General features: G+C 52.7%; 1 protein-coding gene across 1 annotated transcript in view; it reads right to left on the bottom strand.

Moving 5' to 3' along the window:
* The window catches only part of LOC132522473 (probable hydrolase PNKD), a 16,403-nt gene extending 4,634 nt beyond the window's left edge, over window positions 1–11,769 (bottom strand). The window contains exons 1-2 of the mRNA XM_060153170.1: window positions 11,517–11,769; window positions 744–856 (exon numbers count right to left, since the gene is read on the bottom strand). Of these exons, the coding sequence (XP_060009153.1) occupies window positions 744–856; window positions 11,517–11,748 (345 nt within the window). The 5' untranslated portion in view covers window positions 11,749–11,769. The remainder of the gene's footprint in view (window positions 1–743; window positions 857–11,516) is intronic.
* Between the last annotated feature and the right edge of the window lie 4,196 nt (window positions 11,770–15,965).

The following is a 15,965-nucleotide window of genomic DNA, read 5'->3' on the forward strand; positions in this document are numbered from 1 at the left end:
GGGGAGCTGGGTGAGGGGTACATGCGAATTCTTTGTACGAACTTTGCAACTCTGAAATGATTTCAAAATGAAAAATTTTTAAATAATAAATAAGAAAATAAAATCACCCTTTCCTCTGTGCCCGGACACCACCCCTGCATCCATGCCCGGAGTCCTGTTCCTGACTTCATTTCTTCCTACTTAGGCTTATGGAAAGTGCAGGGGCTCTGGCAACAGAAAGGTCTGGGTTCCAGTCACGGCTTGGCCCATCCTTGGTCTGAGAACTTGGGCAAGTCAATGGTCTCACAGATCAGGCTTCTCATCTGTGTGAAGATTCATTGACATACAACAAGATGACAAATGTTAACATTCTCCAGGGCCTGACAGGTGGAAGGTGTTTCCTTCCCACATTCAGCCGGGCACCCCTCATAGCTGCTAGAACATGGCCGTCCACATCTGGGAGCGACTGGTAAATGTTCCCTGTCTTCCCTTATTGGATACTTATTATATGTGCTTTGTGCTCCAGCGAAGATGAACAAGCGCAGGGACTGGGCACTAGGAAGCTGCAGTAAACAAGGCCCTGCTCTTTCATTAACTTTCTCCAGCAGATACTTACTGCACATGCTGGACAGGGTGCGGACGGCAGAGAACAAGACAGATGGCACCCTGCCAACATAGAGGAGCAGCCAACAGACACCAAACCGGAAATCAAAACACTTGACATGCAAGCCGTTAACTGTCGTGGGAAAGGAAGATGGTCTTACTGCAGACAGGGTGGTCGGGGAAGGCCCCTTCTCTGAGGGCGACGCTTGAGCAGGGAACAGACAGATGAGGGAGACAGCAGTGCAGACTGTCTGGGGGGCGTAGCACCAGCGCCCTGGGGCAGGCACGAGTAGGGCACGTTCTAGGAGTTGCCAGGAGATCTCGAAGTCTCTAGCCAGAGAAGGGGTCAGCAAGGTGTGCAGGTGCCAGGCCACGGAGAGGAGGTGGAAAACTGCTGGTGGGTTTTAAAGTGGGGAAGCATGTGTTCTGACTTCCCTTTTTTTTTTTTGCGGTACGCGGGCTTCTCACTCTTGTGGCGTCTCCCGTTGCGGAGCACAGACTCCGGACGCGCAGGCTCGGAGGCCATGGCTCACGGGTCCAGCCGCTCCGCGGCATGTGGGATCTTCGCGGACCGGGGCGCGAACCCGTGTCCCCTGCATCGGCAGGTGGACTCTCAACCACTGCGCCACCAGGGAAGCCCTGACTTTCTTTTTGAAGAGCTTGCTCAGTTGCTGTCAGAAGGTACAGTGAAAGGGAGCAGAGTGGAAGGTGGCAGGGGAACCGAGTCACTCAGTGGGGGAGATGACAAGGGTCCGGCCTAGAGGCGATGTTGGAGGTGGAGAAAGGTAGGGATGGTTGCCAGACCCGAGAACTGTGCTGGCCGGGGTGGCCCTTGTGGGCCTGAGGTCCGGATCGGTGCAGAGCGGGGGGAGGGGCCTGAGGACCTAGTGGCCCTGGGCCACTCTCTCCAGGCCTGGTCCTTCCCTGACAATGAATTTCTCACGAGTCTCTCGAGTCCCTGAGCTCCGTCTCCTCCTGCATCAGCCGTTCGGCCGTGTCACAATCACCAGGGTCCATAACCACGCTTGTCAGCTCTTCCTCCTGCTGCCTCTCTTTCTAGGAAAGGCCCTGTCATCCTCGTAGTTACACAACTTGAGCACCCCTTTAACCCTTTCCCCAGTGTAGGTGACCCAGACAGGATTCCTCTCAATTTCGCTTTCCACCCCCACCCCCCCGCCCCGCATGGGCTCAACCCTGGGAACAGGCCCTAGAAGCTCTCAGTGAGGCCCTTCCGAAAGCCTCCTTCATCCAGCTCTCTGCCTCTGAAGCAAACTGCAAACTTCTGGCAAACGTTTAAGTTCCTAAAGCACCTCCTTTGACTGCATCCTACTCCTGCGCAAAAGCCTTCAGTGGCTCCGCATTGCTGATGGGAGGGTGTCCAACCCCCAGGCAAGCCCTCTGTGGGCTGGGAGGAGGCAAGTCTCTGGCCCCTCCTCCCGGACGGCCCCTGTCCCAAGAGTGAACAATCAGACCCGCCTAAATGTCTGTCAAAGGCACAGTGGATAAATAAGTGGTGACCTGTTCAGACCGTGGAAAACCATACATCCAGGAAAGCGAATGATCTAGAGCACCAGGCCTCAGCCCGCACAGAGCTCAAGCAGACATGCCACAGAGAAAACAGGTAACCTGAGGGTATTTATCTAAAATGCCAAAGCACGCAAGACAATCATTGGTGTTGTTTAAGGACAGAGACATATGTATCAATAGTAAAAGAATAAAGGCAGCTGAGGGGATAGTCGACATGCACATTAGCAGGGCTTCCTCAGGGGCAGGGAGAAGGTGGGTGGGGAGGTGGGCACGGGCTTCACAGCATCTGTAATATTTTCTTTCTTAAGCTGGGAGGTGGGGGGATTGTTATACTATCTATCTTCTTCTGAATGCCTCAAACAACTCATTAAAATTTCAGAAGTACAGTCCTGCCTGGCTCCCGGGGAGTTCTCAGCCTTTCTACTTACTAGAACCCTAAGCATCCTTCAGGGCTGGATTCAAAGCCGGCTCCCGATTGTCCCAGCAGAAAGCGATCTTCCCCTGCTCCATCGGGGGCACTCAGCCTCTCCCCGCGCCTCCAGGGGCAGGCGAGCCCTGCAGTGGCTGGGCCTTGTCAACTTCTACCCGGAGCCCTAATCAGCGCCGTGCAGGGGGCAGGCAGTCACCAGCCTTCTCCTCGTGGCTCCTCTGCACCCCTATGGCTGCCCCCAGCACTAGCCCAGCACAGAACTGGGACCCACAAAATGCTGGCTTAGTGACCAGGAAAGGCAGGGCAGGGCCAGGCGTGCAGGTATTAAAGTGACGGGCACAGGACTTCCCTGGTGGCACAGTGGTTAAGAATCTGCCTGCCAATGCAGGGGACACGGGTTCGAGCCTTGGTCTGGGAAGATTCCACATGCTGCGGAGCAACTAAACCCGTGCACCACAACTACTGAGCCTGTGCTCTAGAGCCTGTGATCCACAACTACTGAGCCCGTGTGCCTAGAGCCCGTGCTCCGCAACAAAAAAGCCACTGCAATGAGAAGCCCGCGCACCACAACAAAGAGTAGCCCCCGCTCGCCGCAACTAGAGAAAGCCCGCACGCAGCAATGAAGACTCAGTGCAGCCAAAATAAATAAATAAATAAATTTATTTTAAAAAAATAAAGTGACGGGCACAGAAAAAGGATTGTCAACACTGTGATCCCACCTGACTGGCCCCGTGCCAGGCCAGTGGATCCTGTGAGGGCCGGTGGGAGCATCCAGGGCCCAAGTTACAGCTACCTCTGCCCCTGTTCTCCCCTCCCCTCCTCACCCGCCTGCTTCCAAGTCCCTCCCCTCTCCCAGATGCACCCACATGGCAGAGCAGCGTGCTCTGCCATGCAGCTCACATAGACCCAAGGGCATGCATGGGCAGTGTCACTGGGGCACACAATCCCAACTTCTAAAGTCGAAGAGATGCGGCAGGACAGAGGAAAGGGGGTCTGAAGATGGGTCCATAGTCCCGGCTCTGCCCATACAGGTTAGAGCATCTCTCCAGAGCCCACTGGCCTCATCTTTAATAATAATGACTTTGCCCACAGCTTTCCTAGACCCCACCTGTGAGCTAAGTGCCTCCCATCAATTATTTCCTGTCATCCTCCAAGCAACCCTGAGGCAAGTATCATTATTTCCTCCATTTTACAGACAAGGACAATGGAGCCCAGAGAGGGGGGGAAGGGATTTGCTGAAGATCACAGAGCGGCAGAGATTCACCTGAGGCAGCCTGACGCCGGAGTCCACACTCTTAACCGTTGCAAACCCCAAATAAGAGGGTAGGATGAGATGAGTGGGCCTGAACTATTCGGGGGCAGACCCAGCTCCTCTGAGGGCCTTTGCTGGGAAAACTGATCTGTCAGGGTGGTTACAGTGTTCCAGACACACAGCCCAGGATCTGGCCTCTGGGACCTCCTGGAGCACTAGTTTTAGTCTCTTTGAGACACAGACCCCTTTGAATGCTGTGACTTCTCTCCCCAGACCAACTCCTTACATATGCAGCAGTTTCCCCGAGGACTACAGAGGGTCAGAGACCCCTGTAACTCTCAGGAGAAGACCCCTTTCAATCTAGGCTCTGCCATTCTCTACCCTGGACTTATGACTGGGTGGATGGCTCCGTGGGGAGCATCACGAGCCAGATGGAGAAGAGAATTTAGGAAAAAAGATGGGACAATGTGGGGGCTTCCCTGGTGGCGCAGTGGTTGAGAGTCCGCCTGCCGATGCAGGGGACACGGGTTCGTGCCCCGGTCCGGGAAGATCCCACATGCTGCGGAGCGGCTGGGTCCGTGAGCGCATGGCCGCTGAGCCTGTGCTCCGCAACGGGAGAGGCCACAACAGTGAGAGGACCTCGTACCGCAAAAAAAAAAAAAAAAAAAAAAAAAAGATGGGACAATGTGGAAGTGAGTGAGTCCCTGGGAAGAACCTGGCCTTCTCTGCCTCCTGTAAGGCGGCCCCACAGCTTCCTTTCTTCTGTTGCCCGAGGCAAGAAGCAGGAACTCACTCTCCAAGCCTCAGTTTCTCTCTCTGTAAAACCAAGTGCTCGGGCTTCCCTGGTGGCGCAGTGGTTAAGAATCTGCCTGCCAAAAAAAAAAAAAGAATCTGCCTGCCAATGCAGGGGACAAGGGTTTGAGCCCTGGTCCGGGAAGATCCCACATGGAACGGAGCAACTAAGCCCGTGCGCCACAACAACTGAAGCCCGTGCGCCACAACTACTGAGCCCGCGTGCCACACCTACTGAAGCCCATGCGCCTAGAGCCTGTGCTCCGCAACAAGATAAGCCATCGCAATAAGAAGCCCATGCACCGCAACGAAGAGAAGCCCCTGCCCGCTGCAAATAGAGAAAGTCTGCACACAGCAACGAAGACTCAACGCAGCCAAAAATAAAAAATTTAAATTAAATTAAAACAAACAAACAAAAACCCCCAAGTGCTCCTTTTCTCTGAATGAGCAGCTGAGTCCAGGAAGTTCATGTCACTTACAAGATGACATTGACCTCCCCAGGGCCTGATGTGGAATTCTAACTCCCTGCCACGGGGTCCCCAAGCAGGGTCAGAATGTGCCCGAATGCATCAGAACAATCTCGGAGTGCTGGTGAAACAAAAAGATTCTGACATTTTCCTCTTTTGCTTACCCCGGCTCTACCCCCCACCCCGCCCCTCCTGGATTCTGATTCAGCAGTTCTGGGGCCCGGAACTACCCACTGTGGCCTCACCAAAAAGAAAAGAAAGTTTCCTAATTGGTCCTCTGGGACCCACTGGGAGACAGAAAAACCACTCTGCAGGGCGGGGCTGGGGTGGCGGCAGCAGGCCTGGGGCAGCCTGGAAGGTGCCTGAGGGCCCTCCCCGCGGGTCGGCTCGGGGCTGCAGGACACAGAGGGCCACAGGCATACCTTTCACTCCTTGCCTCGCTGAACCAGAGTGTGGAGTCTTTGGTATCTGAGCCTGAACCTCCAGCCCATGGGAGGCCACCAGGGACAGCTGGGGCAGTGAGACACAGCCCCTCCCCACCCCCTTCTTTTGGCTGGCTGTGGAGAACACACAATGAAGCCCTTCTTCTCCCCCTCCTCCCTTGAGCAGTCTTGCCATCCTGGGCAGCTCTGAGAGAGGCCTGGGGGCTGTCTGTCCCAGCTAGGCCCTGGCCCCAGATTCTACCAGCTGGACAGCAAGCCCAGGCTGAGAGGCTTCTCTGGTCGGGGGGTGCTTTTGGCTTCTCCTCTCCTGCACCCCCGGGACCCAGGTTTTCCCAGGCTTTGCATCTGACCAGTGACAGGCAGTCTTTATGAAACCAAACCGGAAATGCCTGTCTGAGGGCTGAGGGACCTGGACAGCCACCAGGACACAGAGTCCTACTGGAGCACAGCCTGCTCTGAGGCCCCTCAGGAACAAGTTGAGCCACTAGCTGCTCTGTGATTTCTCAGAACTGAGGAAACTGAAGATAAGGAGATAGCTAAAAAGGCCCTCAAGAAGGAGAGTTTCCGGAAGCTGCCAGCAGGCCTTGGGGGGTAGGGGGACCATTTCCCCATGACCAGGAGAGGGGCAGTGCCTGCGTCAGGTCAAGACACAGGCCTAAGCGGGAGACCACGGGGCCTGTGTCTATTGTCTCCATACCCATCCCGGGTCACCGTCTTTCCCAGGGGGTAGGGAGAGTGGCTGCTGAGGGCTCTTGGGGAGAACCAGAGACACAGGCATTGCTGGCGGCCTCTTTGCCGAATCTTGGTCCTGGGCAGGACGCCTGGACTATTTCTGTCTCCTTGCCTGAAATCCCAGGCCACCTGCCCAGACAAGGCCCCTGGGGTTTGTTTGGTTCAGTCTGTTCTTTTTGATGCCCCCTCCCCATGCCCCCGCTCCCTCCCTCACCCTAATCCCAGGCCCTCTTGATTCAGTCCTGCTCCCTGGGCTAGGCCTGTGGGAGTCCAGTGGGGAAATCACACCTCTGAACACCTGATGCAAGAATTAGCAAGAATATGCAGTGAAGGCTCTAGGAGGGAAGACAGCGCCGGGGGTCACTGGAGGCGGAGATGAATTTTGACTGGGGAGGCCGGGCAGGCTTCGTAGAGGAGATGGGACTTGGGCCAAGCTATTTATTCATTTAAAAGCCCTTTAACATGGGGATATATGTATATGTATAGCTGATTCACTTTGTCGTAAAGCAGCAACTAACACACCATTGTAAAGCAATTCTACTCCAATAAAGATGTTAAAAAAAAGCCCTTTAACAAGTACCAGCTCTGTGCCGGGCACTGTTCTGGAAGCTGGGATACAGCAGTGAAAGAAGTTTCTTCTTTCATGTGGCTCATATTCAGCCTGGGAAAGAAAACCAATAAACAATAGGCAAGTCGATATACAGGATGTCATGCGGTGCTATGTACTACGGAGAATAACCTAGCAGCGTAGAGTAACAGAGCGCAGGCGTGGGGGCCTTGCTATTTTTACACAGGGTGGTCAGGGTAGGCCTCTCGAATAAGGCGACATTTGAGCAGAGACCTGAAGGAAGAGAGGCACAGCCATGTGGCCATCTGGGGGAAGAAAGTTCTAGTGAGACAAGACAGCGAGAGGTCTTGGAGGTCAGACTGTCTCAGAGTGTTTGAGGAACAACAAAGTGGCCTGTATGGCCGAAGCCCAACGAGCAAGGTGAACAGCATACCAAAAACAAGTGAGGTTGGGGATTGGCGGCCACTCAGGGCCTTTGAGCCATTCTGGAGGGATCTAAGCAGAGAAGTGACACATTTCTGACTTCAGTCTTAACAGTTTCATCCTGGTTGCTATGCTGAGAGTGCGCTGGGGGTACAAAGGCTGAAGGGAGCTGTCAATTTAGGAGATGAGGTGAGAGGCGACCACAGGCTGGCCCAGGGTGGTAGCAGTGGAGGTGGGTTAAGTGCTCGATTTTGGATATATTTTGAAGATGAGCTTTGATGCAACGAAATTTGACGTAGGGAGGAAGGCCTGGCGGGCCCCAGACAGAAGTACAGCAAGAACACAGAGCCTGGGGAAGATGGGATTGGGGGAGATGGGTCCGGAGGGGATGTGGGAGAGCCCCTTTGGGTGAGGGGTGTGGACTCCACTCTGTAGGCAACGTGGCCTGGGGAAGGGGGCACTGGGAGCCATCCAGCCGAGGGGCCGCTGTAGATGGTGACACTGCAGCTCTCCGAGGTCCCAAGGCCTGCAGAAAGGAGAAGGACCCTCCCTACTCCCTTCCTGCAGGCTGTGCTGCGGATGGCCCAGACCACTGCCTCTATGTGGCCTTTCTTCGGGCCACGAGCAGGTAGGTCATTCACTCAAGAGTCCTCAGCTCAGGACCTTTGCCACCCTTTGAAATCAAGCCAGTGGTTCTCACTGGCCCCAGAGAAGGGCTTTCCTCTTTCAGAAGTGGAGCAAGCAAGGTTTGTCCTGACACAGCTGGTTTCACTTGGGTCAGGAGGTTCAAGAAAGATCATCTATGCTTAGGAGTGAAGAGAGCACTTGGTCAGGGAGGGTGGGAAGGTTTTGTCAGCTAGGACTGTCCATCCACAGAGGCCGAGTGCTTTCCACTTTCTCAGACATTCTCAAGGCATTCCCAGCCTAATTCCCCATTCACCCGCCTCCCCGCCCCACCCCCTGCAGACAGGCTCTGCTCAGGGGCCCTTTCTCTACTCAAACCTCCTCAACTACCACTGAGAAGGCAAAGGGGCAAAAGGGAAACTGAGGCATGAAGCAGGAGGCACACATAGGGGAGCACACACTCCAGATCCCAGCCTCCTCAAGCACACCCTGTTCCTCCTGGGGGAAACTGTCACGCCCTGCCTCCTGCCAGTTAGGGTGCCTGTTCACATGCTCCTCTCCCCAACTCCTTGAGAACGGCGACCAGACTCCGCTCATATCAGTGATCCCACAATCTCGACCCAGGGCAGTTAGGGGGGGTCACTGAATGAATGAAGGGTTGTGGGATTTCCTGATGGGTACGTGGGCAGGATAGGCTTGGAAGACAGGAGTAGAAGCATGTAAGGAAGCTCCAAAAAAAAAAAAAAAAAAGTGAGGGGCTTCCCTGGCGGTCCAGTGGTTAAGACGCCGTGCCTCGGGCTTCCCTGGCGGCGCAGTGGTTAAGAATCCACCAGCCAATGCAGGAGACATGGGTTCAAGCCCTGGTCCGGGAAGATCCCACATGCCGCGGAGTAATTAAGCCCGTGCGCCACAACTACTGAGCCTGTGTGCCACAGCTACTGAAGCCCGCACACCCTGGAGCCCATGCTCTGCAACAAGAGAAGCCACTGCAATGAGAGGCCCATGCACCACAACAAAGAGTAGCCCCCAGCTCTCCGCAACTAGAGGAAGCCCGTGCACAGCAACGAAGACCCAACGCAGCCAAAAATAAATAGTAAATACATTTATAAAAGAAAAAAAAAGACTCCATGCCTCCACTGCAGGGGGCACCGGTTAGATCCCTGGTCAAGTAACTAAGATGCCGCATGGTGCGGCCAAAAAAATAAAAAAGAAGTTGACAAGCCTCCTCAATTAAAGCTATCTGGGTGCCTATTTAAAAAAAAAAAAAAAAAAGGGAAGCTCCAGAAGGAGCCGTGGCCCAGCGCCATGTATCCTCCCTCCCACCCATCCCCCATGCTATAGAATGAGCAATTGCTAACATTTCCTGAGCACTTACTACAAGCCAGGCCCTCTGTAGAATTTCATTTGATCCTCACAGGAGCCCTGTGAGATAGGCACTATCACCAGGCCCGTTTACAGATGCAAACAACTGAGGCACAGAGAGGCTGAGTTATTTGTCCAAGGTCACGTGGCTACTAAGGAACAAAAGCTAGGATTCTAAAGCAGATTGTCCCCACATGCTCTGTGCTTAACTACTACACGCTGCCTCCCAGGCCCCGCAGAGTCCCAAATGTGTGTGTCTACCTCAGGTTAGCTCAAATCAACTCTCCATTGTGCCCCGTTATCCCCATGCCAAGACAACGGTGGTTATGTTTGAGGAAAGCCCTTAATAACACTGTCAAACACCAGTGAGTATTGTTATTAATGATAACATCAACAACGACTCCTCTCCCAGCCATTGCTTCCTATCTCCATCGTCCACTTTCCAGCCTCCAACAGAAGCCTCTACTTGTGGTCCTCTCAGCCACACATCTAGGATGGAGTGTGCCCATGTGCTCTGCCCCTCCCATCATGTCCTGCCCCATCCTGTCCCCCTCCCTTTCCATCCTTCCTGGAGGCACCCTCACAGCATTGACACCTGCCCATTTCCCTCAGACCGTTTCCTGCTAACACCCCCTGTCCCTCCCAGCAGCCAGCGGCTTCTCCCCCAAGGGACTGGACTGATTGTTTCCCAGACCCTGGAGGGGCAGGATCTGGGATTCTGATTCCAGGCACGCCCTTCTGCTCTGCAAATTTGGGGAGTTGATTCCAAGGCAACCTTGAAATCCAGCCACAGGAAAGCCCACGGAATACTGAATTCCAAAGAAGCTCTCTGAGAATTCCAAGTTTGAGGATTTGGAAACTCCCACACCCCAAGTTCTAGGACTAGCCAAACCCTCAGGATCCTGAGGTGGCGACCTTGGGAATTTTGATCTCAGGACTTCTGATTCCAGTCTCTTGTGGAAACTTAGTTTTCACTTCCTCAGGCCATTTGTGTGATTTCAATGTTACCAATTTTGAAAGCTGGAAGTAGATTTAAAAATCCCTCCCCAAATACAGCAACAAAATTTCCATAAATTTTGTAAGGAGAAATATTCTTTTAAATCCTAAATATGCAGATATTTGAATATTTGTAAATCTCATTATTTTAATGCAGAGCAGTGGTGACTTAGTTGGAGCAGCATTGAGAATGTGACCACTGTTTGGGCTATTAGAGATGCGAATGCCCCAAAAGGCACACGTGCAAGATTCCCCCCCACCCTATGTTTTTCCAGTTTTCCCCCCACTGGGCCCTTATATCTCTTTGTCTTAGAGTGAGTGTGAGCACAGTCCTAGGGGTGAAGCTTCTGGGATATCTGGGGTGGTCAGGGGAGGAGGGGTGAATTGTACAATGTCTTCTCTGAAACTCAGGAAATTCCCCGCTTAGGTCCTCCCCCGAGCCTGGCCTGGGGCCAGGGCTCCCATAGTTCCCAGGCCCAACATCATCGTGCTTCAACTGGGGCCTGAGGTCCTGCCCCCTGGCCCTGCTGGTAATGGGAAGGGGATAGAGACCCTAGGAAGCCTTCCTCTGTGGCTCCTTCCCTGCCTCTTAGTGTTTCTGTGGCAGAACAGGGCTGGTCGCCACCCTTGCTTGGCCCAGGAAGGAGTAGAAGTAGGTGGAAGGGAAGAATGAGGACTGGGGTGGGGGTGGAGGGTGGTCAGAAAGGAAAAAGTCACTGGAGGTCAGTGAACCATCGAGAAGTCAGGCTGAGAGATTACGGTCGGATTCCACAGCCTGAGGCTTATGACAGGGGCCAGGATTGGTGGGGGAGGGGACTGAAGGAAAGGGACAGACCGACCTACAGAGTTGGGACTCTCTCTTGGGACAGAAGAGCTTACATTGAATGGTAGGGAGTTGAGCGATGGGGAGAGGGACAGGGACACATGGAAGGAGTTAGCGGTTTCACGTGAGACTTAGAAGGTCTGAGACATTCCTTCTCACCAGCACCTGCCCACTGGAGGAGCTTGCGGGGGTGGCGGGAGCCCGGGCTCCTGCACCTGCTCTCTTTTCCAGCTCCCTTGTCTCCAGCCCCTCATCTGGCTCTTTTCTCCAGATGTCCCCTCAACGCCCCCTTTCTCTGGCTACCCTGGCCTGCTCCCCACCCCACCCCCGCCGCAAACTGCTTTCCCCAGCCCAACCCAATTTTCCACCCCCAACTTCTCTTCCTCAGTCCCCCCAGATCAGTGGCTTCTCCAGCCTGCCTCTCCGATCGCTCTTCTCTGGCCCTGGATCCCCTAGCCCTAGCCCCGTCAGAACCCCTAAACCCTCCCCCGGCACCCCTCTTCAGTCCCCCTTTCCAGCGCGACCGCTTTCCCGAGCCCCGCATCCCGCCGGAGCCCGGCACGAACCCGATTCGGAAGAGCAGCCGCTTGCTACGCGCCATGAACAGGCTACGGAGGGTCCACCGCGCTCGGCAGCTGCTGGGGCTCGCGAGCAGGACAAGGACCAGGAGCAGCAGCCCGCAGCTGGCGACCCACAGCCACGACGAAGGCCAGCCTTGCCAGGCCATGCTGGGGGCAGGCGCCCGAGGCCGCCCAGGGGGCGGGGCGGGGCGTTGCTACGCGACGGCTCGGCCCAGGCCCCCACTTGGAGAACCTGAGGGGTTGGGGCCACGCCCCCTGCACCCGCAAGCTGGGGGACTGGGGGCGTTCTGGTCCCGCCCCTTCATTGGCTCGCGTTCGCACCCGCCCACTCGCCGTCCCTGGCCTGGTGCACTCCTGGAATGTCACCCGGCTGAAGGTGGCCTGGCCCCGCCCCCGGCTGGCCGGTCGGGAGGCGTGGCCGGAGCCGGCATCTGATCTGCGCTAATCCCGGTATAAAATCGCTGGAGTCCGGGGCTCGGCCCCACACCCTCCCACCTTCCCCCAACAGGGAACTCTGAGAGAGGCCCTGGAATGGGCCTCTTGGCGGGAAACAGTAGCCTCATAAACTTTTTCAGCTGGAAGGAACCTGGGAGATCACATGGGTCAGCTGCCATTCATTCATTTATTCATTCACTAAATTACTTTTCTGTGTCCTCCTTTGTACCAGGCACTGTGCCAGGCTCTGAAAATGCAAGGATCAAAGACACACAGTCTCTTCATTCCTGGAGCCTACAATCTAGAATCCAGCAGAGAAACAAACCAAATAAGCAAACAAATATAATTATATATGTATTATCTATACTTACATATACGTGTATATGTACACATACATTGCTACCTGTGTGTGATTACAAATTGTGGTGCTATAAAGAAATCGAACAGAGGGGGCAACGATATGGAGGGCAGAGAGGGCCAATTTAGATGGGAGGGCCTCCCTGAGCTGGTGACATGTAAGTCCATGCCCTGAAGGATAAGAAGAGGCCACAGAGGCTGAGGGAGTGATTCGACCAAGATTATACAGCAATGGATGGCAGAGGCAGGACTAGGACCCAAGGTATCCCAAGACCAGTGGGGTTTCCACATCATTAACCACCCCCCCTCCACACCATGCTGCCTTCCCAATGAGTTCTAGAAGTTGTTAAGGTCAGTGGGTTGGAAGGAATTGTAAAGACAGGTGAGGTGACCTCTACAAATTTGGGCAAACTGGAGCTAGGGCTGGGCTCCTTCTGGCTCCAGCTCTAGCCCTAGCCCAGCACAGGGAGGGAAAGAAATCTGCAAACAGTGAAGGTAGCCATGTCCCCAGCGGGGAGATAGTTGGGGAGGGAAGCAGGGGAGGCACTGCTCTTGTTTTCTTCTCTTGCTTTTTGGGCTTCGGCCTGTGCTCCGGCCTGAGAGAGGCTAGATAACCTGACCCCCAAACCACACTTTTTCTCTCTCCCTCTGACGTACTCTTATTAGATAGCTGAATCTGAAGACTGAGTCCCCAGTGTGGAGAGTATAGAGGTATAGGATCATTACACACAATGAACTGGAGGCCTCATTCTTCCCCCCTCCCCAAAAAAGCCAAGAGATGGGTTAAATTATCCCCAGACTGAATTGTAATCCCAACACCTAATCCTGGGTTTCATTCAGTAACCCCAGACATGAAGTTTCTTTTATGTGGACACATCTTGAAGGCCGGAGCTATAGCCTGCTCCCTCCCTGTCTCCTTACCCACAATTCAGCTTCTTCTCAGTGTCTGGCACATAAAAGGCTCTCAATAAACAAAAATCAGATAGAATTGACTTAAACCCCTGTGCATGCCGCAAAAGAGGCGGAAGTGAGAAGACTGACAAGCTAGTTTGTAGAAGGCCCTTCCGGGCCAATGGAGCTTGCATGTCTCTAAGTCCGTGTCTATACGTGCAAAGTGAAGAATTACAGAGCCTCATCAAAAGTCACTGTGAACACACTTTTCTGCAGGTAAGGCTGTGCCAGGCATTATATTGAGAAATTAAAACACAGTCCCTGTCATCTGAAACAGGAAATGCAGGCTGAAGCATGAGCCTGCAGAGATACAGAGATGACTGAATCCTAAATCTAATCTCATGCTACACACACATTTACAAGATTATTGCTAATTATCCAAGATACATTTCAGGAAATGCAAGGAGCTGGACAAGGCCGGGGATAAGGAGTGAGAGTGGGTGTTTTGGGGGACTCATGCAGGGCTAGGAAGCCACCCTCCCCTCCCCCGGCCTGTTCCGGAAGACTTCCAGAACATATCTGCTCCAAATCTGCTTTGCTTTCACCTCCTCTCCCATGAGAATCTTCTGCCCCAGCCAGACTGATGCTTCATTATTCACCCCCTCCTACACTTTCTACCTGATAATACCTCATTGCTTGCAGACATTTGGCTTAGGGGGCACTGTCAAGGTTAAGGTTTGCCTCTGTTTGGCAGATCTTTTACTTTGCTGAGATCTCCTCTCATTATCCATAGTTGTTATTGGAAACCTCAGGCCCAGCTCCAATTCCTTTGCTTTCAGCCAATATGCTTTTTAGAGTAAATAATTTCTGTGCCCATCCACCCCTCTACCCCTTTTTCTCACTCTGTATAAGCAAACTCGAGTATCTCTTTGCCTAAAAAACTTCTCTTGGGGGCTTCCCTGGTGGCGCAGTGGTTGAGAGTCCGCCTGCCGATGCAGGGGACACGGGTTCGTGCCCCGGTCTGGGAAGATCCCACATGCCACAGGGCAGCTGGGCCCATGAGCCATAGCCGCTGAGCCTGCACGTCTGGAGCCTGTGCTCCGCAATGGGAGAGGCCACAGCAGTGAAAGGCCCACATACCGCAAAACAACAACAAAAACAACAACAACTTCTCTTGGGGCTTCCCTCATGGCTCAGTAATTAAGAATCCGCCTGCCAATGCAGGGGACAAGGGTTTGAGCCCTGTTCCGGGAAAATCCCACATGCTGCGGAGTAGCTAGGCCCCTGTGCCACAACTACTGAGCCTGCGCTCTAAAGCCCGCGAGCCACAACTACTGTGCCCATGTGCCACAGCTACTGAAGCCCGTGCACCTACAGCCCGTGCTCCACAAGAGAAGCCACCACAAGGAGAAGCCCATGCACCACAACGAAGAGGAGCCCGCACTCGCCACAACTAGAAAAAACCCACACGCAACAATGAAGACCCAACGCAGCCAAAAATAAAATAAATTAACTAAAACAAAACAAACTTCTCTTGACCTTGGGTCCCTATCTAGATTCTGTTCTGCCTTTATCTTAACACAAAGGAACACTAGTTTCCTGAAAGGCTGTCTCCGTGGGTGTGGTAGATTGCATTTCGGTTCTCAATTCTTCATCTCTCCCTGAAAACACACCCTTCACCATGTGACTATGCACCACCTCCATGGAGGTGCAATAGATTTCTCCCGCACCATTGATGTTGGGCTTGACCTTGTGACTTGCTTTGGCCAATGGAATGATACAAGCAGAGGTCTTAAATGTGCTATTATGGTTGAACTTGGTCTCTGTAGCCATGCCTTTCACCATGAGAACATCCCTCGGGTAGTTAGTTGCTGGTTTAAGGAGAGTGAAAGACACATGGAAGTGACCTGACCCCACTCACAGCTTGGAAGCCAGCCCAGCCCAGCAAAGCCCAGCCTAGATGAGCTGAAACTTAGCCTGCCCACAGGGGCACGAATGAGAAGTACATGCTTGTTGTTGTATGCCTCTCAGTTTTGGATTTGCTTGTTATGCGGCATTATTGCAACAATAGCTAACACTGACAGTGGGAAGCAGAAAGATTAGTTATTAATATGCTGAAAGCAAGGTGCTTAAATAACTGATTAGCTATTTGGAAAAGAGCAATTTAGACCCATGCTTCACAGAATACACCCAAATAAATTCCAGATGAATTAAAGTGCTAAGGACATAAAATTAAAACACACCAAATTAGAAGAAAATTAAATGCATGTCCAATCTCTGGACAGTGGAAGACTTTCTAGGGCTAAAAGCAATAGAAGTGTTTTTCTAATTTTCTTTAATAGGCATATGTTACTCTTAAACTCAGACAAAAAGCAACTGAAGACTTAACAAGGGAAATAATTACTCTTCTGGTTCCTTAAAAAAAAAATTTAACCTTTTTGTTATGAGGTAAGATGAACAAAAGAAAAAGCCAAAAAAAAAATTTTGTGGAAAATACTTGTCTCAAATTTGTCAAAAAGTTAATCTACTTAATATATAAAGACCTTAAATAAATGAGAAAACACAGACTCCCAATTAATAAAGGGATAAATGGCTAATATACACATGAAAAAATGTTAAACCTCAAAAGAATCAAGAAAATGCAAGATAAACAATGAGACAAGATTTTCATCTATCAAAA

This window comes from Lagenorhynchus albirostris, chromosome 6 (genome assembly GCF_949774975.1).
Source record: "Lagenorhynchus albirostris chromosome 6, mLagAlb1.1, whole genome shotgun sequence".
NCBI lineage: Eukaryota > Metazoa > Chordata > Mammalia > Artiodactyla > Delphinidae > Lagenorhynchus > Lagenorhynchus albirostris.